This window comes from Pocillopora verrucosa, chromosome 9, assembly GCF_036669915.1.
Source record: "Pocillopora verrucosa isolate sample1 chromosome 9, ASM3666991v2, whole genome shotgun sequence".
In the NCBI taxonomy this organism is placed as follows: Eukaryota; Metazoa; Cnidaria; class Anthozoa; order Scleractinia; family Pocilloporidae; genus Pocillopora; species Pocillopora verrucosa.
In genome coordinates, this window is record NC_089320.1 from 4,999,859 (window position 1) to 5,027,675 (window position 27,817).

General features: G+C 36.1%; 1 protein-coding gene across 1 annotated transcript; it reads right to left on the reverse strand.

The window, feature by feature from the left end:
• Nucleotides 1-1,342: 1,342 nt before the first annotated feature.
• On the reverse strand, nt 1,343-26,948 carry LOC131787496 (pleckstrin homology domain-containing family G member 5). The gene is given in 35 exon segments (XM_066171795.1): nt 1,343-2,430; nt 6,437-8,232; nt 8,487-8,599; nt 8,793-8,835; nt 9,327-9,410; nt 9,756-9,872; nt 10,286-10,426; nt 10,787-10,939; nt 11,529-11,617; nt 11,620-11,637; nt 11,737; nt 12,162-12,218; nt 12,327-12,419; nt 13,257-13,288; nt 13,291-13,306; nt 13,659-13,693; nt 13,696-13,753; nt 13,870-13,911; nt 14,245-14,307; nt 14,309-14,350; nt 14,870-14,921; nt 14,923-15,019; nt 15,022-15,052; nt 15,487-15,632; nt 15,635-15,721; nt 16,356-16,409; nt 16,412-16,491; nt 17,187-17,203; nt 17,205-17,285; nt 17,969-18,059; nt 19,318-19,447; nt 20,460-20,580; nt 25,362-25,432; nt 26,227-26,256; nt 26,583-26,948. Coding segments are annotated over 35 exon segments (4,107 nt in total). The 5' UTR covers nt 26,596-26,948; the 3' UTR covers nt 1,343-2,417.
• Between the last annotated feature and the right edge of the window lie 869 nt (nt 26,949-27,817).

The window sequence follows — 27,817 nt, forward strand, 5'->3', positions numbered from 1 at the left end:
ATTTAGACGCTCTCCTTTTTCGTCCAAATTTGAACGTTTCCGCCCGATTCTGTACAATTCCGAAAAGACGATTTCGAGCTGTTGAGTACGTTTTCGAGAACTATTGTTAGATTTCGTTAGATTTTCTCCACATAATTTCTCTAATCCTCATAATAAACCTGATCGCGTTTAACTGACACGAGCAGAATAACAGATTGACTTAGTACGCCGTAAGCAAACTCCAAAATCAAATAAAAACAAACAAATAAATGCATTAAAAAGAGTCTGTTTACAAAATTCGCTCAGACGCAGGGCTAACGCTCGAAACGTCAACTTTCAAACTCTCAACGATGCCCAATTTAAGTTATCAACCCAGTTGATGGTACCAAATTACCCTGTGATACTTTCCCCTCGACGCAGCACTATATTTTCTTTAGAAACTACCCCTTGTTTGCAACTCCTTCATGGCACACCGATGGGGCTGTTGTGGTTCAATTTTATCCTTGGTTCAAATTTTATATTCGTTTGTTTTTGGGTATTGTAATATATGATAATGCGTTTGAAACAAAGGAAAATAAAATTTGAACCAAGGATAAAATTAAACCACAACAGGGCCAATACTCGCTAGAGTTTGTGGCTATTCACCTCCATGACCCTTCATCAATTGTGGATGTGACCATTCGACTTGAGCTTAGTAAGAGAATCTGAATGAGGTTAACCGCGGGCTGTACCACGGCAAAAAGGTTTAGTGGTTAGGCGTAAAAATTGACAAAATTGAACATTAAATCGGAAAAAAAAGTTGGCTATGAAACTTTTTCTTTGAGTCGTAACGGAAATTAACTGTTGGCTGTAACTTGGCCACAATTTTAACCATTAACTGCAAGAGTAGTCAACCCATTGAGACCCTCTAGTAACGAGACAGTCTAACTCAGAAAGGAATTAGTCTTCTAGTGCCACGATCCGACTCGCCTAGAAAATAATGGTTGTTATTTTTGTGGTTTTCTAACGGTAAAACCAATAAGTAACGTGTAAATGGCTTATCGAGAAAGGGCTCGAGACCCAAGAAGAATTGGTTACCTCATCCCGGAATCCCTCTCTCCAAGAAAATAAACATCTCGTAATCGTTGTTTTATCGTTTTCCAAAAGTAAAACTAAGAAGTAACTTGTGAATGGCATATCTAGAAAGGGATCTCGCCGGTATGTCCTGGGGAAGGGTAGGGAGGAGAAATGAATTCGTTTTGGAACCCGATAAGAAACAATTCACTCCAGAAAAGGGATAGTTAAAGAAGAGACAATAGCACTGGAGCCTTGTTTAAGCAAAGACCGCTGGACACAAATCAACAGACACTTAAGTAACGGTGTGCACTCTGTTCGCATTTGTATTTATAAAAAAAAAAAAAAAGAATTGGTCAATAAATACAATGAAAAAAAATTCCTTCCCTTCCACAAACTGACATTCGGTGAAAATTCAACCATGTAGTCTACAAAGCTAAAAATTTACAACCACTATGTACACTGTTTACATTCAATAAAACGCGTAAGGTCTTCACACAGCTAAGTTGATATTGAAAAAAGTATGTCTACTTAGATTTCTTTAAAGATAAAACGAGAGAGAATCTCAATAAAAAAAAAAGCTGTTAGAGAAACTCTAAAATCAGAGATCAACCTGGGCGCTCAAAAGGCAAGCTTAACAACTGAAATCTTACATTCAAGTAATGTAATTCAAGTTGGAAGGTGCAACTTCTTGAGACTTCACAACTTGTGGTTTAAACAACGGCAACTCCTTCACCTTCAAACAAGCACGCACCCTCAAAACCCATCCATTGACCCTCCACGGTTCAACCTTTCTCTAGGCAGGGAGCACAGCTCCAACTGGGTTTGGAACCCACGACTCATCCTAGCAAAAGACTAACCATACACCTTTTCTGTGTCCCTTTCATCACCAGACAGGGATAAAATCCACCCGGGAACTTTAAAACCCGCAACTCAGTCGGTAATGACTGGAACACCATACTACATTCACCAAACATGGAAAAACAATTCCAGCTTGAGAATCAATCCATCAACCAAAGCCTTACTACTCACTGGGCATCACTTCCCTTTCACAGTCACGCCCTTTGCAGCAAACCAACCTGTCCAATTAGTCTCAAACCAAGGTCAATAGACATTAACTCAAAATATGCACATCCAAAGGATTCTTCTCCATCTGAGGCATCGAGGAACTTGTGATTCAGCTCAGATCACGTACAGCAACGACCTTTGAGCACCCATGGTTGTTTCTCGCTTAAGAACGGATTTTCTTGGCAAAAGTCATAAAAGAGCACGACAAAAATAACTTTTCGCGTCGAAATATTGATGTTCGGCCTCTTGGAATATTGTCCTTGGCATTGCATTTTTTCGATTTAAATTAATTATTTGCATTTTCCCTCGGCGCATCTTTATACATACTCCCTGAAAATAAAAGAAAATGATGAAACAAAATAAGTTGATTTGACCAAATTAATACCATACATGCATGCTGCATGACAGACGCCCACATGAAAGAGAAGAACGACGGAGCACTAAGAAGACCATTAACCCTTAAACTTCCATGAGTAACCAAGACAGAATTTCTCCTCACAATATTAATACAAAATTAAGCAGACAAGTGATGAAAATAAAGTAAAATATCACTTAGGAGATTATAAGTTGATCCAATACCAAATTCTCCAAACTAAGATCACAAGAACTGTATGGGAGACAGTAAAGAGAATTACTAATGAGATCTTGGGAGTTAAAAGGGTTAAAGAAGAAATGACCAAGCGCGTTTTCAAATTTCCTTTGGGGTGTGGTAACCAGTCCTCCCTGTCTCGTCCCACTTCTCTCTCTTGAAAAAAGACTCATTCCCAGTACTCCATCTTCCCTCTCCTTATCTGTCTCTGTCATATACAAAGCCTGAAATAAGCTCTTTTGATGTATCAACCCTTGAAGCCTCAGATTCAACACAAAATTATCGCACATGGCTTAGATACGTTCTCTCGTGAAGGCAACGTGGTCGTAAGGCAATGGTCACCAGTTCTTTGATTCTTGTGACATTTCCTTGTGCTAGTGAGCTAATATTGAGGAGAATTTTGATGTTGATCATTCTAGTGGCTTTCAGGGTTAAAACTCATTTTAACAGCACAGCTTTGAGGACAAAAACAAAAGGAATAAATAAGTATGCTTGTTGGATTCCTTTCGTTTGTGCCTCCTAAGCCTCTATATAGGAAATTTAAGATATCAAAAGCAGCTTATTTTACTATTGCTGGCAAGCTTTATGTATCTCCTGCAAAAAGATCGCGCCTAGAGCTAGTGGGACACAGGAAATTTCTAGCTCCCTCTCCTTTGCCTGGGAAATTTAAGCATATATTCTGTAACTTTTAGTGTCAATTGGGTCAGCAGTGATCAAAAGCGAATTACTTTGACAAATAACACAACTGCAGAAAAAGCATTGCTACATATGATAAGCTGGCTAAAGCTAAACGTGAGGTTATCTTCACTGGAAGACAGAATTATTTGGTTCTTGAAATTCTTTGGTTTGTTGTCTTTGTTGTCTTTGTATATCTATATGAACGTTTTTAGGCCAAAGGTTACCGACAGAATAAATATTACAATTATTAGTGGTTAAAAACTTTAAGCGGTAAATAAAATACATAAAACTTTTGAACACTAGACAAACAGAGTTTGAATTTCAGAGCATCACTTCACCAAATTCATTTAGGTAATCACATCAATTCAGAATCAAGACCTTCATTCCTTAAATAAATCATTAACATGATCTTCAGGATTGGTTTGTAGGTAATTGCGAGTCCATTAAATCGGTTATTTTTCATAGCAACTGGAGCATCACGGCATAGTTGCAGCGCAGTTTAGGGTAGAGGTTTACTTCAATTTTTCACAAACAAAGGTAAAAATATACAAGCATTGAGCATGCTGCTTGTAATCACACACTCAAATACCTGCCGACCGCAAGCCTTGATGCATTTCAGGACTACAACTTCTACCTAAAACACAACATGGCCTTTAAGATTGTCCAAAACAGTATGTCAAAAATTTGATGGTGCAGTTAACTCGGTGCAAAGAGTTATCATGGTGCTTGTGTCACACAGGAAAATAAAAGCTTTGGTTTCAGAGAAGGAGGGAATATAGAGATGGCTTCCGCTGCAGTGAAGTACTACAGCAAAGTCAAAGAAACTTGCACAGCAGTTGTGTGCAACTTGAGTTGCTTAGTAAAAAGCATAGCTTGGATTTAACATTTCATGGACAATTCTGCATCATGATCATCTAGGGTAGAAATAACTTTTTCTCTTTCATCTTCCATGCTAATATAGATCTGGAATAACATATTAGGATTCATTATTGTAGTTTCAAGTTTAGACTTTACTTTAGGGGTAGAATTTGTTTCATGCTGCAGTTCTTTAAATTTGATGGCTTCAAACTGTCTTACTTTAAAACACTTCCTACAATTAAACAAGTCAGTAATCCTGACTTTAATTCTAAAGACAACAAATGGTTGAGAATTTCAAGACAACGATATAAAACTTTTAAAAAGTTTACCATCTAATGCCTATATTATAACTTAGGCTTCTTAGTATTATGAAGATCACCAACTTAGTTAAGAAATTAAAATTTGAAAAGAAAACAATTATTTTAAAATTTGTAAACACACCACAAATGAGATGTTAAACAACAATGTAGAAACAGACATAGAACTTTATTCATTAATACTGTTAAATATAAAATATTAGATATTAAATATTAAATATTAAATATTAGATACAAATTTATTAAAAATTTTAAAATTAAAAAAAATTAAAGCTATGCTTGGTAGGTTAAAAAAAAATTAGAAGAAATTGATTGTCTCGTGTAATTTTTGATGTGATTAAAATTAAAATTGTTTGTTTCCTTAATTCTACCAGATCTAACTTTTACAATGCACAGAATTTAAGTCCTTGCAATTTGCTTTCCTGGTTATTATACTGGACATTTGTTTACTCTTAGAAAAGAAAAGAAAGAGTGACAGCTTAAAGAGAAATTGCATTCATTCATTAAGTTAAATTTAAAAATTAATAAATAAAAGACAATTGGCAGAGCTGGACGCTTAAACGACTCCATAAAATATATAGATTTAGCCGAGCCTAAAAGCGGAGCTCGCATTCTTTTTTTCCCCCCCACGTCTCAAGGGCACAACGCCTTGCCCCGGCCAGGACTAGAACCCGGGTCGTCCGACTCGGAGCCCGGTGCACAGTTGACCACGCATGTTAAAAGTAGCACCTTGTACGGTCGTACGGTCGTACGGTCGTACATCCAAATTTTTTTCGGCTTGATGGGTTACTTCTATTTTGTATAATTATGGGGCTACGCTCCGCGAGCTCCGCTATTACTGGAAAAATATGACCACTAAAGTTTCAGAGATTACACAATAAAATTCTCAAGATAATTGACTGAAAACAAGATTCATATGGTATTTGTATTATATCTTTTGGAAATAATATTCTCTTAAATTTAAAATTGTGCCAGAGTAAATTGTAAAAATAAATTCACATTTATTTATCATCCACTTCCATTGGGAGTTATTCATGTTATGTAAAATAAATTTATTTAGAGATTCAGAATTTGGATCAATATCTTGCCAATCTTACCATCCAATAATTTGTGATTTTCATTTATCCCAAAAGGTTTATGTCAAGGAAGGATAGGTGCAAAAGCATAAATCAGAAGGAGCTCACTAAGAGTCACTGCCACTCACTTCTCAACAGTCCTCTTTAAACATGCACACCAAAGGGTGAACTTGTCCACTCTGAGCCTGAGCTGGTGTTTCAAGCATTTCAAGTGGTTCAAGATTAACTGGTTTCCCTTGAGTCAACATTTACTATGGAATTTTTCTGAATTTTTCTGAATTTTTCTGCAAGTTTCAACAGTGACTCAAAAGCGACCTTCTTACATTTCACACCAATCCCTTATTGACTGTAATTGATCCACTTGTTACAAGGGTTTACTAACCTACAGGTTGAGGCCTGAAAATGGATTATAATTAAAATTCTAGATGTTACAAAGTGAGATTAACATTCATGACATTGCAGGTGGTAAGTTGCAATTATTGGCTCCATTAGAATGATCACAGATTAACACGTCTGAACTAGTGGTGTGTGAGTGCTGATATAGAACGGTACTTACAGTTTCTTGTGCCTGGCTACCACCAAATTAAAAAAAAATTTCTATAGCATTTTGTCATACTGAAAGACAATTTATTATTTAGCATGCCCTTCATAAATTTCAAACCAGGGAAAAAAGCAATTCAAAGCACACGCTCACAAAAATTATCAAGCCAGTTTTGACATGAAAAATTATAGTTCAAGACATTCAGATGCAATCATTTGGTGGTAACCAGTTCTCAAAATAATCAAAGCATCAACTTTCCACAAACAAAACTACTTACGAAGATTCCAACATGAGAGACTCCTTAAAGAAATGCCTTGAGGCTCTTTTAGGATCAATATCAGGACCAGACGCAATACCATCCTTCAGTTCTCCCACACCTCGACTAGACTTCCTGCGGAGTCGACTAAAGCGAGATCTTTTCTCTTCTCTTTTATAGCGAAGTTCATCAACAGAAGTAGGAGAAATGGCATCTTCATCAGTCAAGGGACTTGTTGGTTCCAAATTTTTTGGGTGTGATTTATCTTTGTCCACCTCTTTATCTTTATTTTTATCTCGATTACTTGTCAGGTCTTTTCCTATATTCAGAAGGTCTGAAAGAGACATGCTCTTTTTTCTGGTGCGCGACAATGAATTACAGTGTTCCTTCTTTTTTTCAGCCTTTGCCTGGGATTCTTCCAGGTCTACACTTGTGGGATAGTGTGCCTTATCAGGCTTCACAGGAAGTCTGGTAGACTCAGAAGACCTTTTTGTAAGTTTCCCCACTTTGTGCCCACGCTCTTGATTTGAAATTGTAGCTTCTGTGGCTGATGCAGAAGATGCATCTCGAATTTTTTGGATGATTCCATTTACATCATGACTGTCTCTATCACGATGTCTTATTATGTTCTCAGGTCTTGTCTTTCTTGAAATCACAGGTGATGATCTTCTTGGTAGTGATATACGCTTGCGTGGTTGTTCTGTCGTTGTAATTGCAGATTGGATCTTATCTTGAGCAATAAGTTGAGATTTTATCAGTGGCGGTTGTTTGGAGGGTCCATTACTTTTAAAAGTTGCCTCCATAGAGTCCGATAAATTTTGCAGGGCTTGAAATTCTTGCATTTGACCCACCTGTGGGACTGAAAGATCCATTCTACAGTCTTTACTTGGTGATAAATCACCTTCAGACTCAAGGGGTTCCTCAACAGAATCCTCCTCTTGTTCTCCTGCATATTCGCTGCTTTCATAGTCATTATCAGACATAGAAGATGAGACTCCTTTTTCAGGAGATGAAGGAGGCTGGGTATTATTCTCCTCAGCAGGAGTGCGGGGTGATTCTCCACCAGAGTCTTCCTGATTTGGAGACTGAGGCTCAGATCTGACTTCGTTAGTTTGTTGATAATTTGGTGGAGGAACTAATGAAAAATCAACAGCTGCATTTGCCAACGGTGACTGAACCTCTGAATCACCTGCTGAGTCATTTAATGATGCAGATGAAGAAGTGACAGATCCATCCTGCTCCTCTGTAGTTCTCCTCTTCATTATGATGGCTTCCCTAAGACTTGCCACACGCACAGACGTGGGCCCCTGTGGGGCTGATGAAGATCTCGACAGGGAACTGGAATCCACAACACGTGGTCGTTCCTTTGGAGGTGCGGAGGAGGACCGTGATATCTTTCCAAGAGATTCAGACCGTGACTTAGCCATTGCTCCCTCTAGCAACTGTTCATCTTCTACTGAAAGTATTTCTTCCTGTCGTTGTAATGCAGCACCATCTGTATATTTAGTTGATTTAGTTGCTACTTCTTTACCTCTAACTTCTGAGGAATGGGTGCTGCTTCCTGTGGTCAATGCCGAGTCAGAACGTGCACGAGAATTTAAGGTTGAAAAGTTCATTCCTAGCTCGTCTTCTGAATCAGACTCCACTGATATAATTGATGACCCAGATGATCTGCGGCGTTGAGGTCGAGGAAGTGCCGGTGAAAGTCCAGAGGGTGTAACAAGGCCTGAGGGACTTACAAGGTCATTGTCGTTGGGATTTTGCATATGGTGTACATTACTAGATCCCTGCCCCAATTTGGCAACCATGAACAATTTCTAAGACAATGAAAAAAAAAAAAACAATACCTTAATATATGGATAAATTTCTAAGAAATAGTAATATGATTAGTTACCCTCATTCAAGAAAATTAAATTGATATCTAGCATAAAAACTTTCCTTTACTCTTTCCAAAATTAAAATACATTCTTATTCATGAAAGTACCAACACAATGGTTAGCTGAAATTATAGTAGGTATCCCTGGTTTTTCGGCAGAAAACAATATTTTAGGTACTGAAGATTCAGTTATACCTGAGCCTTTTTTATTGCATCCATCCACTGTGCCTGATCACTTGCCGTCCCTTGGAGAGCAAATGCTTGTACCGCTATGTTGTACTCATTCACATAAATAAGTAAGAAGGTCCCTAGGGTAATAAAAATAATCAAAGTTCATCATTTTCATTGCAACTTACATCAATTCCAAGGAGGCATTGACAAGTGGGAGTGGTACATTCAGATAAAACACACAGGAGATGCATTGCACACTATAATTTTTTTTCTAACTAGAGATGAAGGACATCTTCTTAAGGAAAACAAAAGGAACACAAAGAACTGTACCTCCTTGATCCCTGGCAGTGACTAGCTTATCCACTTGGAGAGGCTAAATAAAAAAGGAGCAGAACATCAATTTGATGATTATCAATGCTAGTTCAAAAATTATTGTTTTATTTAATAATGATTTAACAATAATTGATAGTAATACATCAGAATCTGTTATGCAACTCACTGAACATTGATCAATTTATATCACCACTTGAAGGGATGAGTGGATAACAACTTACTGCTAAACTGAATTCTCATGAGATAAAAAAATTTTCTGTTTCACATGACAATTTCACATTAGCATAACACAGTCTATGAAAGGTCACTTAGAGCTTTCTTTCTCATGCACCTTCTTTCATCATATCTTAATCTTCTTATGTACTGCAAAACACTATGCAGAGGTACATAACTATTACATGGATCTCTGACCAGTTTGATGTAGTTGTCTGTAACACTACCCAAGGAGAATGGAGAGCCCCAGCAAGATGTGCAAGTGTCTGACTTGATTTTTATTTCTTAAGAGCCAATAACACTTTTTTGCTAACTCACCGGTTTGATCACTTTGAATTTATCAGCTTTCTTTGCTTTGGTTATGAGAAGTAAATCAGTAAAGAGAAAAACATAGACATCCATCTGCAAAGAAAAGATTGTTCAATTGAGGTCAATTAAACAGTTGTTAGCCATTTCACTCCCAAGAGCTAATAAAATGCACCACTCTCTCAACTTCAAATCCCTTCAGAGTTTGACTCTGACAATTTGGTTTGAATCAAGCAACAGCTATAAACTGACTCTTTTCTTTTTTTCTAATCATCTTTTTGTTCTCAAATGGGCTGACATTGTGAGGAGAAATATTGTCTGGTAACTGCTCAGAGTGAAATGATTACTATACAAGGAATAACAACAAAGCAGCAAGTTTCAGAATCTGACATCTAGTTTACCAGCAGTTATAGTTTGCAATTAGTAATGCCTTTTACTCACTTTGCCCTGTTTTTCAAGAAGCCTCAGATTTCCCTCATGAATGACACTACGATGTTGATCATCAGTTAAACCAGGCATGGGTCTGGTGAGGTCGTATGAGCTGTAATCTTGGAGAATCTGAGTAAAAAAGACAGAAATATTAGAGCCAATTCATAATCAAATACAATTTCTCTTATTTCAATAACATGGTTATGTAAGATACCAATTGCACTACGAAATTTGCTTCATATCACCCTATAACTTTAATGATTTTCTATTTCCCTTTGAACCCTTATATACTAATATCAGCATGCATATTCTCCAAAATGTATTCCATACACTTCCTATGGAACTGACAGGAGAGTTTGTCTATCAATCAAGAGCCTTTTAGTTTGTGACCATTTTCCTTAGTCTCGTGACCTTGATGTCTTCTTGAGTAGTGTTACTGTAAGGAGAAATTTCGTGCTCATCACTCTTGGAGGTTAAAGGGTTAATTGTCTTTTCAAATTGTCCACATAAAGAAGAGAGAAATAAGGTTTCCTTCCTAATACCTTTTCCATCTCCTCATTGACAGCTTCTACAACACTGTAGTTGTTGTGAATCTTCACTGCAGTTGCTTTGAGTTTTTCCAACTCGTGCCTCTCCTTCATGGCAGCATTTACTTTACTCACAAATGTTTCTACTTTAACTCTCTGCATTAAAGGGAAAAAGTAAACATTGTTACAAATTACAGTCACACCTGAAGAAGTACGTGAGCTATCTGAGTGAACTGACCTAATAGACTGTGAGCAAGTCCACATAACCAGTGCTGCAGGACATGTGTTTCTATGTCCATGTGAAAGATTTGAGACATGACAAGGAAAAGGCTTCTCACAGGCTTGCTTCAAGGACTCAGACTTTCTCGTGGCTAAGAAATGTTTGTGTAAGAGTGCCAATAACAAAAGCTTGCTTGCAAAATATAACCTAAAGTGCTTCTGTGTTTCTGGGGTTAGCAGAAAACAGTGCATGACATACATGTACTTAACATTTGTCTAGTTTTACACAAATCTTACCATTCTGTTGAGAACATCTTTAGTGTCTTCCTCCATGGTTTTGTTACCAATGGCTTTCAATAGAAGATGGTATTTTGTAACTCTTTGCATGGGCCAAACCAACAAGTCAGTTAACTTCAGCCGGTCAGTGCAAAACCTGTGATCTTCACACCACTACTCATAAAAGAAGAAACAACAACAATTAAATACAATAGTTAAATGCATTTGTACAGTGTGACTGTACATAAGTCTTGAAAATGAGTTTTGTCGGTGACAGTGGCTAATATTGCAACAAACTTGAACAAAAGTTAAACTCTTGGTCAAATGTCAAGCATTTGGTTAATGAAAAATGATCAGTTGATTTTTATGGTAATGTTATTAAACATGAGACTTAGCCCTTTTTATCAGTATGCATATTTTACATTTTGGTTCTCTTCAGATTTTCCAAGGTGCTGACAAGGAGAGGTTTATTTTATAAATCAAGAGCTTCTTTAGCTTTAAGTTGGTGATCATTTTCTTTGTTCTCATGATCTTGATGTTTGATTCAGGGGCGTAAAGTAAGGAAGAAATTTGATGCTAATAACTCTTAGGGAACAAGATGTGATTGATCTCTTTCAGACCTTGGCAAAATAAGGCCATTCTGTTGAATAGAATTTTTAACTGTCCTTAATAGGCTGTTTCCTTCAATTATGTTGTCACAGAAAAAAAGGAAATTGCTGATGTAGAGTAACAGTTGGAACTAAATCTATTCTAGTCCTCTTACAGTGATGTACGTCTTGAAATCTTCATTCTAAACCAGCTTTTCCTTGTAATATTTCAAACATTTAGACTCCTCCATGCAGTACTTTATGATGGATCAAACTGAGCCTCAACTACACAAAAATAGTGAAGAAATGTTACAGATACATCACAAAAGAGCTGAGACAAGTTACCAATACTCAAAGTCTAGTTTAGGCTTCATCATTCATAACACTTCATTAATGGATGGCAAATGGCTGGTTTACATGTGACATGTGATTGAGGCGAAAATTAATATGTGAAACCATGGATTTGACAGAAAGGCAACATGATTCAGAAATTTTAAGACCAACATGTGGATTTTTTTTTTCTTTCATTTCATTTGCTGAAAACCTCAAGATTTCACTGAAAACTTGCATACAAGAAGATAGATTGAAGTTTTCCCTTCTTAAATTTGTGACATGTGAAGAGTTGTTTACAATATACATGATGCATGAATTTTTCAAAAACTTCAGCACAAAATGGGATCAGAGCCAACCCCCTTGCCCCTTTGCTACCTTCACTTAGCAGGGCTCTTGTAAACCTCGTTAACTGACTAAAGATATTCCTTCAGATTCTACATTTCCAAGAAATTGTATCTATGAATTTTTCCTCTCACCATGTTGAACCCAGCTTCCATATCCAAAGGATTTAGCAGATCTTTTGTTTTCCTCGCCTGTAAAAAAGTGGAAGAATTAGACAATTTTCTACTTATTTCTTATCTCTAAAAATGTTATCGTTAATAAAATACATGTACCCAAGAAGCAGGTAAAAATACACTTACATATTCAACAACCTTGCTAAGATGTGCTGTCCAAAATGCTAAATTGACTTCATATATTTGTTCCACATTAGTAAACAACTTAGATGCCTCAATCTGTCACATGGAAAGCAAACATCATCATTAGAAGGATACAAACAGAATGATGATCAAGTTAGAGAACAAAGTCAAAGGAAAACCACAAAGAGATTGAGAGGTCACCAGAAGGGGAATTTTTTATTAGGAAAGCACATGGAATCTTAGTTAAATATAACAAGACCAAACAAAAAAACTGTGATGGGGCCTTCAACCAGAGAGTATGAAAGACATGTCTTCATTCAATTAGGAAGTACATCAGTTTTACATTAGCTTATTTTGATCACAATAATAATGATAATATTACTTATTGGGTGCAAATTAATATCTGAATATGATCAATGCACCTCACAACACTTTGTGGGGGACTTTGGTCAGACTGCATTGAGCAATTTACAATATTCTTTTTTTTGGAGGAGATTGGCAGATGCCCCATATTTCAGAATCTAGGGCAGACCACAACACTGGGAACTCTGAGCCCTACTTTTTCAATAAGTGTTTGGGGTCTTTAATGTCCCCCACTAACCAGTACCAAGAAGATGCAGGAGACAGGACCTGCAGCTTTTCGTCCTTATCCGAGAAGACTAGAGTGTCTAACTGCTTGCAGATGTCATAGCAAAGGCAGCACTTTCTCCTCAGTTGTTTTGAGAACCTAAGTGTGGGTCTGGCTGGTCTTGAACCCCAGCCTCCCACACAGAAGCCCGGTGCTCATCCACGTGAGCTAACCAGGCAGCAGAGAACAGAGGCCACAAAACGATGCTTCAGTAGAGTGTGAGGGGGAAGTATTGGTATATGACTATTAACAACATAATATGTGCAAATCCTTAGTACCGTCATGTAATATATGAAAAGTCATACCTCTACAAGACATCCTTCACTCTGCAAATTCTTAAGCACTGGAGAAACAACTAAAAGAAACACTGTATAAAATTAACAGAAATATCACTTAAAGCCTCTTTCAGTGGAGATAAAAGCTGGTTACAATATCGGTGTTGGAAACTGCAATATAGTCCATCTTACAGTTGTGCACTTGGTTGCTAAGCCTCTGAACAGCAGCGCGGCTAAGGGTGACCTTGTTATGATACAAACCTTGTGCTTATCATATGTAAACTACTTTGTTATTGTGCTAAGTGGATACTATCTCTATCACAACAATGTCACTTTCAGCCTCACTCTAAATCAAAGGCTTGAGTACACAGCTATAAAATGGCCTATTGATCACTGCAAGATTTGTCTTGAAGTAGAATTCAGTGTACTTACCTTTTTGATTATGTAGAGTTTTGATATATACAATGCTCTGTGGACAAAAGTTCCCACATAGCCTCTTGCTGGTCTTTCTCTTTCTTGGTCATTGTCTGAAATAAATCAAAATAGATGAAAACAAAATCTACATACAACTATGAAAGGAACTTTAAAAATAATACAAGACATTGCATGCAAATTGATCATGGCCTAGAACAAGACACATTACCCCAATGCGCCTTTCATCTACAACTTCAGTCCACGATGATTCCTGAAAAATAAATCACACCTTTTGCAACATGAAAACATTCTTGATTATCAAAGCTGGCAAAGACTAACACTTCAGGTATTCTATGTCTTTCACTTCCATCATTTGGGAGCTAATGCCACCTGGTTGAAGACTGTAAATTTTTTGTTGGTTGTTTGTGACAATACATGCTTAATCACAATAAGATTTTGGTCACTATCTCACTTGTTTACTCCAAAGAGTATGACAATTGTTAGATAATTCATGAAAAGATACCTTCACCAAGAGTGTTTACTTTAAAATAAACACTCTTGGTTAATTATTCCTGTCATTTGTTCAGTGCACTATAAAACTTACAAGTTTAATCTGTTCTTCAATTTCATTCTTGAGCCCAGAGTCATAATCAGCACTATCCTCCAGGACCATACAAGGAATATCGATCTAACGAGTCTTTCAGAGTTCCCTGAAAAATAGCACATTGCATATTGCTATAAACTCACAGAAATCTGCAAATGAAGAGGTGTGTGATTCTTAAAGGCTTTTTTTTAAAAGCAAATTTATACAAGTTGCACAAAAAATAAACATGAAATAAGCCTTTGACAAGCCCTGCTCATTATTTCTCCTTCAAGCACCCTCCCTGTGGGAGACACTCCATAGCATTATGATTTGCACTAGTCTTTTGGTCACGAAGCCTGCATTTCGGCAAATTGTCAGGGAAGCCTGATCAAATGCTGGGGGGTAACCTTGCCATAGACAAGCATCCCATTGGGGGGGGGGAAAGTTGTAAAACTCCTAGTTGCTTCACATGAAGGGAACCAGTTAAGCTCTGGATGGTGGGCCACTTGGCTTGAGTACAGACGTACCTTAAGCACCCCCCCTCCCCCCGCCCCCCTCCCCCCCTCCCACCCCTCCCACTGTCAGTTTTCAACATGGCGTTGGAGGAATTTGCAGTGATAGATGAGACTGCTGTCAAATGGCTTACCTTAATGCTGGTTTTAGGTGGTTAAACAATCCAGTCAAGCGACTGGCTGACTTGGTCGTGGCACGGTGCCACCCCCACTAATATGAACTCCACCAGGAAGAAAAGGACTTGACAGTGTAGGCGGCATGGTCCCTCCAAACTCTTTACCAACAAAGATTCCATGTTCTTTTTGCCCTTTTGGGTCTAAAGCCAAACAAACAAACAAATGTATGCCACAAAATTAAAAAAAGGTGAATTGCAACCTGAAAACTTATGGAAAATTTCCTTGATATTTTAAAATGACTTTACTTCCTACTGATTAAGGAATCCACAAACAAACTGGCTCTTTTGCAGCCTCTCACCAACTGTTTATAAAGTAGTTTTTTCTTGCAAAGGTGCTGAGGTGTGGAACCGCCTATTCAAAATCTGTGTTCTACAGCATCCTTACATGAATTCAAACACAACATGACAGGTTCTATCTTATTTTATTAACTAGTTTAGCCACACAAAATAGATGCATTACGTGTAAACTATACTGAAGGAATTTCTTACCATATATCAATAGCTATAACTCAGTCAATCAATCTTTACAGTAAATTCCACCTGGAAGTGGAAGGGTAAAAAAAAAAGCAACTCACATTCTTATTGAATTGCTGTAGGAGCTTGTCATCTCTTGAGTTCTCCCTCTCTCTGTCATCATCAAACCTTCTAATGTTACCTTTCTCTTTCCCCTTTGTTGTAAAAGAACCAGACCGTGTCAGAAAGGATGAGCTCTTCGGGCGTGTGGTGTTTCATCTGAATTGTTCTTCTCCTCTGCATACGAGTCTCTCATGATATTGATTACTCTTTCATCCCCTTTAAAATCTTCATTGGCTGAAAACAAAATCATTAGAATCCTTTAGATTACATAACTACCTATTGTCTTTGAGTAAGATAAACAAGATGTGGAATACAGGGAGACTTTCTCAAGGTTTTTCCAATCTAAATTTCCCTCAACATAACAAGCTGTACAGCTAATAAATAAGGCTTACATCCACTCCTTTTTTCCTTTTTTCATCTTGTAGGGAAGAAGCTGAAAATTCCAGTTTCCCAATGTTTCAATAATGTTAAAATAAATAATTTTTAACAATGGAAAAACCAGTTTTTTTGCTGACTAAATAATTTGTTATCACCTTTACACTCCCAAATCTCAGTTTTCTGTCTCCTTACTTCCCATTGTATACTCCTTACTAATTTTTCTGAGAGAATTGTTGGTAATTAACCCTATTCCCCAACTTATCTACCTTTCCCTCTTCTCACTACCTTTCTGGCAAACAGTGCTGATCATTGTGAGGAGGAGTTTTTCTTTGGTGATTCCCAAGGGTGAAGGGTTAAGAGTAAACATTTCACTGATTATGATTATCTTTCTTCACTAATAGCAGTTGTTTTCCTGTGATAGCCCTGTATGCATCTGATCAATTCTTCTCCGAAAATCAGAGTGGAAGTGCCAAAAGCCAGTACATCTTACCTCTAACATGAAGAGTATTTCCACCCAGTGGAAAGGTATCAAACGCGAGTGGTAAGGAGTATTAGATGAGTCCAGAAAGACAGAATGAGTTGAAAAGGAAAATTCCTGTGCTTCAAAAAGAGGTTCGATAGATTCCCTGAAATGAAAATAATTTATCAGTTAAAGTTAAAAATATATATATTCCAAGGACTCAAGAGATGTAACATCAGCAAATTACAACTGGTATACGTAAGAATGAATTTCAACAGGTAAAAATAATTTTTTAAAAAATTTAAAAGCATTACTTTCCCTCAAGGAAATTGGCAAAAGTCCTCAAATGAAATATAAGACTGAACTAGCCTGATATCATTTTAACAATATGCAACATACACATGGGATGAAGTTCCAGCAAAACATTATAATACAGGACAAATAAATAAGGACCAGTAAACAACAAGTTTGTCAACAAAACAACATGTCACACCATGGAGAAGAGAGTATTACACTTAACCCTTTAACTCCCAAGATCTGATTGTTAATTCTCCCTCTAGCTGCTGCACATTCACTTCTGGGAGTTAAAAGGGTTAACACCCTAACATCAGCATCCATATTCTCCATAATGTTCTCTATAAATTTCCTTTGGTACTGACAAGGAGAATTAATTAAAAAATCAAGCTGCTTTATGGATGTTAATTTTGTTTTCTTATTCACAATATGAATGATTTAGCGTTACTGTTGGATAAATTGGATGCTGGTTGCTCTTAGGATTTAGAGGGTTACTAACTCAACAACAAAGTTATAAAATTGGAAATAGATGAAAATCATGAATGGCTTAAAATTAAACTGATTTACCTCAGCGACTTTCCTTTTCAAAGCAGGCACTACTTCTACATGGATTTCTCCACTTTTGTTGTCAAAAAATTTAATGCTAAAAAATTCTCTTCCTGGATCCTATGGAAAACAGAAGAAATGTTAAAGATGTATTCATCTGGGAGAGATTTATGACCATAAACAGTTAGAGATGCCCCCATAAAGTGTTCCTGTATTAACTTTTTTTGAAGGACTTGCCTGAGATGATAGAGGTTGCCATGATCATGAAAAAAAAGGTCATACAAATTGAATGAACAAAACTCTTGTTAGATGGTCATTGAAGGGGTTATAACCCAACTGAGACCTTTCCCAAATGGCAGTAAATGGCTCATTACCAGCTTGCGCTAGAAGCCTGATAAAAACGGTAGCACAAGACGTTCAGTTTCAAGATTTTCAAGCACTGTCTGATGCATCACAAAAGGAATTAATTTCAAACAACTTGGTATATATGCACTTCCTAAGTTTCACATTTAACTAATTTAAGCAATCTGAATTTTTCAGCAGCTAATTATAATACTGAAAAAGTACAGTATAGTCTGCTGAAAAGCTAAAACTGTCAAGGCAATACACTGCCGTGTACCTGTCAGTGTAACGGAAAAATAATTTTATACTTTTCAACTTTAGGGCTCAAATACATACTCTAGGATGCAATCAAATCAAATACACTCATCCAGTGTTTTCTAAAATATATGTGGATCTGCCTAATAAATATTTTAACGACATGTTGAAGATGATAAAGAAAAGGTTTTTCACTTTAAACTCACTTCGGTGTTGTGGCGTCTTGGTTTTTTCGTCGCCGCCGCATTTATTTTAAACATCCGTTTCCCAGAGGAATATCCTCTGTTCTTCTTTTCCCTGTTGGAGAAGAAATATCATAACAAAAGAGAGTTACAGCTGTTTGTTTTAAGGTAACTTGACCACAATTTCTACCATCAAACATGTCTGATAATGAATTTAAGTTAAGTTGTCTGATATCTAAAATGTATTTGATATTTCCTGTGAGATAATTAACTTAGAAACAGTAATAAGAAAAACGATTGTTTCTCTTCACTCTTCACCAAAGTAACTGTCATTTTAAAACCTCTAGAGATTAAAATTCAGAGCTCAGTTTCAATTTTGTTTCATACTTATGACAAGGTGAAGATAACCAGAAGACTGCTTGAATCAAGAAAGCAAATGGAACAAAACCTTCTGTTAATTCCAGCTAATTCCAAATATTCTCTGTTGCATCTCACCACACCAAAACAACACCACAATGTTTTAATTAGGTAAAACATTTAGTGCTGCCATTTACAACTATAGGCTTGTTCATATTTTGGGGCTAAAATGAATTGCCATACTTATTTAAAGCCATTATTCAATATTGGTTTAATATCAAAATTCTCCCCCATAATACAAATAATACAATATCACTCCTTTGACGAATTACAGATCACTACTCAGACTTTTTTATCATGAGCTGCTTAAGTGCAAAAGAGATTGCCAACCATTTCTGTTTCATCAGTAACAACTGTCCCCTTTGTACATCATACAATAGAGTAAAAACTGCCAACCAAAGTCAAGGGTAGTAAGCAAATAATAGATGCCGTTAAGTATGTTCCTCCCTTATATTCCACTCCTTTAATCAACACTTTATGAAAAGAACTATGCTTCTCACTTTTAAGATAACTAAATCAGAGTAGTCTAAGTTGATATCTGATTGTGTCAAAAGAAAAGCTTGCCTGAAAAGTAAGTGACCTTTTGACAATTCTACAACTGATTATGTTAAAAATATAGATTACTATATCATCGCATATTGGCAACTTAATATTGGCTGAAAATAAATTAGCTGTAAGCACAATTATAGTTAAGTACATAATTTTAACAACATCAGCTGGACCCTTTACACTCAAACATCAATGCACATATTCCTCCAAACTGTTCTCTACAAATTTCCAATGGTGCTTACATGAAGAACTTCTTTAATGATCAAGAGCTTCCTTAGTATGTTATAATTTCCTTCATTCTTGTTACCGTGATGTTTGACTCAAGATTATATTTTAAGGAGAACTTAGATGCAAGTCGCTCTTAAGGATCAAAGGAGTTAACAAATGAGAATGTCATTCAAACTAACACTAAGTGTAATGAGTATTAATTTGCGCCACTTACACTTTTTTGTTCAGATTCAACATCCTCCTCATTTCCTGAATCTGAACCTGCCGAATGGCTTGATGGCGTCCTAATAATATTTGTACTTGGCCTCTCTAAAGAGAAGAACACCAAAATGACAAATTTGCCAATTATAATCAGTTCTCAAATGTTTTATTAAAATTATTGTCCCCTTTCAAACTCCGCACAATGAAACCCTTCACACCCTAACTTCAGTATGCATATTCTCTATGTTCCTCTTTAAATTTCATTAGGTGCTGATAAGGAGAATTTCCTTGACAATCAAGAGCTTCCTAGGTTGTTGATCATTTCCTTTATTCCCATGACCTTAATATGTGATTCAGGGGTGATATTGTAAGGAGAAATTAGATGCTAGTCACCTTTAGGGGTTAAAGGGTTCTTAGTATCCTGGTGACAAAAATACCAACAAAGGCTCATCATCTGCCTTCATGATCTACATACCAATTCTCTTCACTGTGTCCCATACTTTTTCATTATAATTTTAGCTCTGAGATTTTTTAAATACATCAAACAATAGAGCCTAGTTGATATTTTCCATCATCTAATCTCCATGTGACTCTGTCACTCGATTTTAAGACAATTTGAGTGTTGAATGGTATCAGCTTGAAATAACTATTTGCCAAGGTATGGAGACACCAGAGAAATAAGAGAAATAACCAAAATTGTACAAGGATGGCTAAGGATAGAGAACATTTCCCCATTCAAATTAATGGACTTGAAAAATGGAGGCTAAATTATTCAAGATGCAAAATTGTCAAAACTCCCTACCCATCAACTTCTTAAATATCACCTAAACTAGCAAGTTGTCAGGGGAATGTTGCACTAAACAGGTGGCAGGGAGCGAGGAGGGTAAACCCTCCTGTTAGACTAATATCCCGTACAGTAGGGTACCACTATTTATACTAAAATCATCTCATGTCACAGAAACTGGTAAACTGTGGTCACTGTACAAATCAGTCTGATCTCCAGAGCTTATATGTCAACTACATGTACAGCCTGTACATGTAGCTTACATCATTCAAGAAAATGAAAGAATAACAGCACATTTCACTCTATTTTTTCAACAAATTTAGGTAAAACACTTACCCGGGACATCAAACCGTGCATGGTTAGAACCAGCTCCAAGATGGTGGACTTCATCACATCTCAAACACAACAATAAAGGATTGCCGTAGTTTGTTTCCTGGCAGTCTTCATGATGACAAACCTAGTTTGAAAATTATTAGATAAAAAAATTTGTGATGATATGATCAAAGTGAAAAATAGCACCCTCTTTAGATGTGCATATCTTCCAAACTAGCAATTCTACAACTATAGAAAAATAAAATTTAATTTACTATGTCACATGCTTGATGCAGCCGGCCAATACACAAAAGCTTGAACGATGTGTGTTCATTCTCTGAACGCATTTACTTTTATGGACACTAGGTACTTCCAACTTTATTTTACCTTAAGCAATGCTTTCATGATGCAGTTGATAAATTCTACTTGAGGATGTAGCTTTTGAAATTTTTTTTGTCAAATACTACACGAGAAGATATGACTCCTTGCACAGTTGAGAACAATGTGATATCAAACAATAGAGAATCTGCAGCAACATCTGAACCAGTGCAGTTCAGAAATAAACAAAACCTCATGCTGGGAGCTAAAGGAGGGATGTAGTACTCTAGCTAAAACTGGCTATGGAATGACGTAAAAGTAATTGTGAAGTATGTCAAAGATGCAATTGGTAGTGAATGAAAGAATGGTACATAGAGAAAATTCTGGAATGAACACTAAGGAATCACTTGATTGCTTATAAAAATCACAGCAGACACCGTGATTATTTTCCAAAGAAAAGCTTTTATGTATGTAATTGAGAATTTTTAGATGTGCTAAAAGAAACCCATGGAGATAATTTTAGCACACAACTTTCTAAACATCACTCTTCTCGGCGGGAAGGTATCCTTCCACCATTTGTCATTTTAGAAAAACATAATTTAAAATAATAAAAACAAAGAGTGCACTCTCCCAAGGCAGGAGAGAATTATTTTGTCTACCCTAATCTTGCACAACATTGTTTGAATTTTCCAAATTCTTCCCTTTCTGGGAAAACAATAGACAACTTGTGCATGTGCAGACAAGTTACAAAAGGAAATTAACACAGACTTATTCTGGTTTACCAAGGTCACTGCTATCTTCTATAAAACAAAGGAAGGCAAATTGAATTAGAATGAATAGATGATTAAAATATTGAACTAAGCATTGAGATTTGAAGTGCGACTCATGCTAATTCTATTTGTCTCATGGAAGGCTAAGAAGGATCTGTACGATAAGACACTTAAAACTTCACACCCAAAACACATACAGCCTCCTACATTGAAAACACAAAAACTGCAAAATAGCTTGCTATGAAAAAAGTATTTTGCCAAAAATCATAGCATGTGAGACAAATTACAAGACATTTTTCAAGGACTTTGCATTGTAAAACATTTTCGTTTACATCTGTAAATTCTTTGAATTCATAAACTAAGAGTAGCCATTGTTTTTTAAAGCACACCAAACAAGGAAAATTTACTTAAAGCAACTGGTTTTGGAGCACTCCACAAGATCAAAGTTTGAGGTTAAATCTATTTTAGCCTTGGAATAGTGGGTAAAAATGGAGTATTTTCAATTAAACAAAAAAAAAAATTTTTTTTAAAAAAAGTTGATGATCACATGATCAAAATCATGCTTGAATACATGTCTCCTGAATTCAAAGTTAGAATGTGTTGGACCCTTGTCTGGTTAAAGCTCATAGAAAAAAAAACATTTTAACCCTTTACCTCCCATGAGTGACCAGCATAGAACTTCTCATTACAATATCAATACAATATCAAGTAGACAAGTGATGAGAATAAAGAAAAATATCTGTTAAGAGATTCTAAGTTGATCCAATACCAAATTCTCTAGACTAACATCACAAGAACTGTATAGGAGATAGTAAGGAGAATTACTGATGAGATCTTGGGAGTTAAAGGTTGAGAAACATGCAATCCCTTAACTTTCTGTAGTAAAATTGTAGAATATTTTATCTGTTACTTATACTGGATAAGTTGAACAACCAAACTCAAAATCAAGAAACCAAAACAAAAACAAGTCTTCAGATGCAGAGAATCAAAGATGGAAAATTTACACAGCCCACACAGCAAATAACTTAAATATACATCACTTCTGTGTTAATAAAATCTAAATCTTATTTTCACAAAAAGGTGTATTAGAAATATCACACAAAGCACTTGTGGGTTTCAAATTGGAAGCTATGCAAATTCATCTTAAACATCCAATATGAAAACACTTGAACAATATCAAATGAATATAATCAGTAGCATTCTTATTTCTTGTTTTCAAAGTAGATACCAAACATATTCAGAACTAAAATAAAGAGACCTGGTTAGAGAAATCCGTGTTTAAATTAACAAGAGAAAAGCTAACACCTTTTTGTTTTCCTGTCGCCACAGATTGAAATGTTGTTAAAGAAGTTATTAACTTGTCATGACCTTTGATATGTGCAAAGATAATCTCTAACCTTTTGTCACAATCATTTTCACAAAAATGAAAATTTCACCGCAAGAAAAACAAATACACCATTTAGACACAACCTAAACCACTGCGTATTCTACTAATACAAAGTTAGAGCTGATTTAACAGGAAATCACATCTGATTTTACTTCTTTGTACAAATACCTCTATGCAAAAAAGTATCTGTTGTTGATATTTTAACTACTGAAAATAGGAAACTTTCCATACATCAATTACATTGTATGATCGTTTTTCTTCCAGTCAGGAGGCAATAACTATTGACATCAACATAACACATATACCCAGAGACGCAATCTGTAGTAAATTATTTGTGTGTAATAAGAATTGTACCCTGATGATGCACATAACTTAGAAATTAAAATTTCATTGTGAGTTATATTCTATGGTATATCTCAAAACCTCCACAGTAAAGAACAAAAATCCATGCTTCACCCTGCTGAAGAACCTCTTACGCTAATGAAGATATGACAATAGTTGGTAAACTTTTGTATTAGTTAAATTTAATCCTCAAGAGCACTACATGTGTTTGGACTTAATGACTTCTAGAGGATCCTTGATATACGTGCCTCAGAACTAGACCAGATTCAATGGTTTATCTCTATTTAAACTACCTACAGAATTGTGAAACGCAAGCAACTGCTTTAAGCAAATTTGTTAGTATAGTGGAATAAAAAATAATTAACATTTTCCAGACGTGGCAATATGAAAACAACACAATGAAAGTTAAAGCACTGAAAATTTTCAATATTATTTCAACAATGTCAAAACAAGTTGTAATTTTTTTTTTAAGTTCATCTTCAAAGCGACTGTTAACTAACAGTTTTCCTCTTCCTTACCACCAATGTTCAAAATCTGTTAATGAGATATACTAGTTAAAGATCTGAAGCTTCATGGACAAGTTACATCTATGATTGCTTTTAGATTCTAAGTAATGAATCCAGTGCATTCACAGATTTGGCTTTCAGTTCATGATAATCTCATTTTCGGGAGACAAAAGCTGTTCTCTGTGCCCAATTTGTAATAACTTCACAACTGACAAAATGAGATTACCGCTATATAGGTGTGTAAAGAACAATTATTTGCGACACCCAATTTGCTCAAATTAAAGAGATAAAAAAATGAAATGACATAACAGTTAATCCTGTAACATTCTTATCCTGTCTCACCAGTAACACTTGGTTGCAACAAATTTGCCTAAATGATTACTCACTCATATCATGTCACTCCAGTTGTTTAAAGCAAAAAACTACCTCCATTTATGTTTATCCTGTACAGGAGGAACCCTACAATTTAGTTTCCAGAGTATGTAGCATATAGTGGCAAAATTGTAGAGATCTTGTACAGTTTACTTTGATAGCTGTAAAAATCCAGGTAATTAAACTACACCCAAAGGTGATTTAATATGAAAAAATATCCTGAGAACCATTTTCTACTAAAGTACTAAAAATCTGGAGAGATTTCAACATCTTGGAAAATTTATGACCACTTTAAACTCAAAACCATTACTCAATTTGAGAAATTTGTCAAAAATATCAGGTTCCTCTGGAATAAAAGGTTGGCACAAAAAAGAAATATCACTCATAAATATAGCATTATTACAGTAATGATATCGCAAATGCTTTTGTAATTAATTTGCACAGTAACACATCAATAAAATCTGACAACATTCAAGCTATATGGGAGAAGAATCAATCTAACATTTATCCATACTCTGCCAAAGAAAATTTTGAAGAAACTTGATCCGAATGCAATTACAGGTAATTTAATTAATAGAGGGTGTTAATAGCATTAAAATGTGACTAAATAGAGAAATATTCACTTTTCTGTACAATAGATAAGTCTGGAAATTAGATTTCTACGAATTGTCTTGTGGTTTTCGTTTGAAGTAGATTACATCCATGCTCTCAACCAAAGAAAACATGACATCGATTGATAGCATGACCCGAGATGCGACAACGCCGAAATATGAGTACCAAGATGATAGACAAACCCTTGCTGGTTCTTAAAATAAACCCTAGAGATTGTTTTAAGATTTCCCTCATGTGAGCAATTAAAACACCCAGCAAATAAACGCGTAAATTATTCCCCAACCTAAATCTATCCATTGACATTAATAGAGATGAGATATTTTATCATGTTGTTTATCCAATAAAAGTAAATAATGCAGCGACAATAATACCGTGATTCGATTGAAAAACAAGACTGATTTCTCAGCTAACGTTGAAAGAGGAGCACTCGATCTAACTATAATTCTGTGACAATCCAACAGACTGTGGTTCTAAGCTAACAGACATCACGTGAAATACATATGCAAGTCAAGAGGGGTCGATATATTTTCAAAATTGTCGAATTGCAACAATTTGAACCGCAAAACGAAATCAAATACTGACGTGCTGTTATTTTTACAGATTAAAAAATAGAGCTTACCTTAACGGCAAAATCCTTCTCCGTTTGGACGTTGCTCGAGCACAATCTGCCCTGACAAAGCCTTCTTTCTCCTATGATTTTGAAACGGTTCAGGGATTGCATCAAACAAAGGCCTTTATATATTAAGCTTGTATTTGACATATTTGGGCGCCTTTGCAGCAATAGAATCATTCCGGATAAATACACTATGTGCGAGAAATTCTATACCCGCTGCGACTGATTACAAGAAATCACGTTCCTTAAAAACGCAGCCTTCAGTTTTCCATACAATTGGGTACACAAGGATTAAGTATTTAGGTTTTTTTAAAAAAATTATCTCGGTAGGCATGCACTAAACACTAACGAACGACCCATTTTCGCATTGGATTCGAAATACATTTTCTATTTGCATAACGTATCAAAGACATAAAAAAAACATACTGGACACTTTTTCGGCGTGCATAATCACACTCCTTTGTTCAACGGCCTCCAGAAACCGTGGAATAAAATAGATTTGTGTACTCAATCGCTTCACAACTACAAGCCATCTTCGAATTAACTCGATCAAACAATCAACTTATGTCATTTTAGACGCTTTCCCGACGCCTCGGGGATGTTATGTCGATGAATATTCACAATTTTAAGACAGCTTGATTGAATTAAACCCAATTTCAACGTTCCTAACCAAGAAATATTGTTAGATTCGGGAAGAAATAAACAAATATCGAAACTCTATTTGATATATTAACGCTTACATATGCGCATAGCACTTTCCTGTAGCACTTTCACTATGTAAAGACCACAAAGAATTCTATCGAGGTTTCCTATTATTCAAAAGACGTTAGTTAAACAAATAAATATAAAGAAACCATGTTAAAAGACGTACCTTTATCGAACTGGCCGTAATCATCCCGACCTGCGGAAAACAAGAGTAGAGTCACGTTTACAGTTGATGGGACGCTGCACACCATAACAGCTATGCGGTTCGCCGGGCAAAACTGACACGAGATTCTCGAAGAACAAGTAACGTTCGGCTAATTCAAAACATAGAGCACTTAATAGAACACTTAAATCCTTTCTGACACGGAAAGGCTTTATCGATTCGTTGTTTTGCAAAGATAGCACGATTTCAAACAAATCTGACAATTTCAACAACAGCCGAAGGTGTGCAACCCTATTACATCAGTAACTCCTTCACATAAAAAGTAGATACTAGTAAAAGACCGGCCTAATAGTCCTCACCGATTTCGGGCATATCGTCAAGAAGTAAACCCAAACGCTACATCCGCTCTCATTCCTTAGGCGGCAATGGTAAATTAAGCCGGACTGTCTTCAGGAAGGAATAACGTCGGCATAAAAACTCCACAGGAACTTATTTTTCCCCCTCAAAACAACAAATCCTTTCGACCGCTCTCAGTGTCTATGACGGCTCCTCGATCATCGTAGATTAGAAACGGTAATTCGAACCCCTTGCACGTGCTTGGATCGATTCAGTAATGAACTCTTAAGCAAGTATGGGTGTCTCTTGCACGTTCCGAGACAAAAGTGTTGAGTTACTTGGTGAAAATGACCGAGATGCGACCACAACTTGTCACAAGATTCCAACATGCAAATTCTGAACAAAACGAGATGGACCTGGCGCGATGACGTCATGTATAATGATCTGATAATTACGAGTTCGGAAGAACCAATCAAAACACACGATGAAGTGTTCGCTGGACAACCTTTCAAATAAACATAACAGTTTTTTCGAATAAAACGAACTCAAACACCTTCTTTTATCCCATATAGTCAGTCACGGAAATCAAGATCAACGGCTGCAATTTCAAGATTAAAAATGTTTGACTTGTAACGCATGAAAAACAGCCCTAGCTTGGCAAAAGAAAGTATAAAATCATTCGTGCACTCTTTCTGAACAGATCACAATGCCTTTGGTATCTCATTGAAGGCTTGTGGGAACAATTTTATGCTCTAAGACACTGTTGAAAATGAAGCATTGCGCGGTGATGTAGCTGACATCGAAAATCTGGAAATCCTAAATACAAAATGATTATTCACTACAATATTCGTGAGTACATGTTTCTATGCAAAATATTTCCATGATGGTTAGATAGTTAGCTTATATTTACAATGCCTGGTCACTGAAGAGGCTTTAAATTGCATAATTAAGTTTTTTGTCCTCATTCTTCCTAATAAGAAAGCGTTGTGCACAGCATTGTTTTTCCAGACAAAATGTCCAAAGTTAATGAATTGCGAATCAAGAGGACAGAGCTCACAAAAATACTACTGTAGACAGGTAGAAATGTTTTTAGCGAAGCGAATTAATTTCACGTTTTTTTTAATTTTGTAAACTCGCAAACAACCTAATAGAGAGTACAAAAATGTTTCGAATATCGACGAAAGGCTAAATGGGTTTTTTGATTTACGTAAGTACTACTAATCGATGTTAATTAAAACTGTAAGCAGTTCAGTGAACT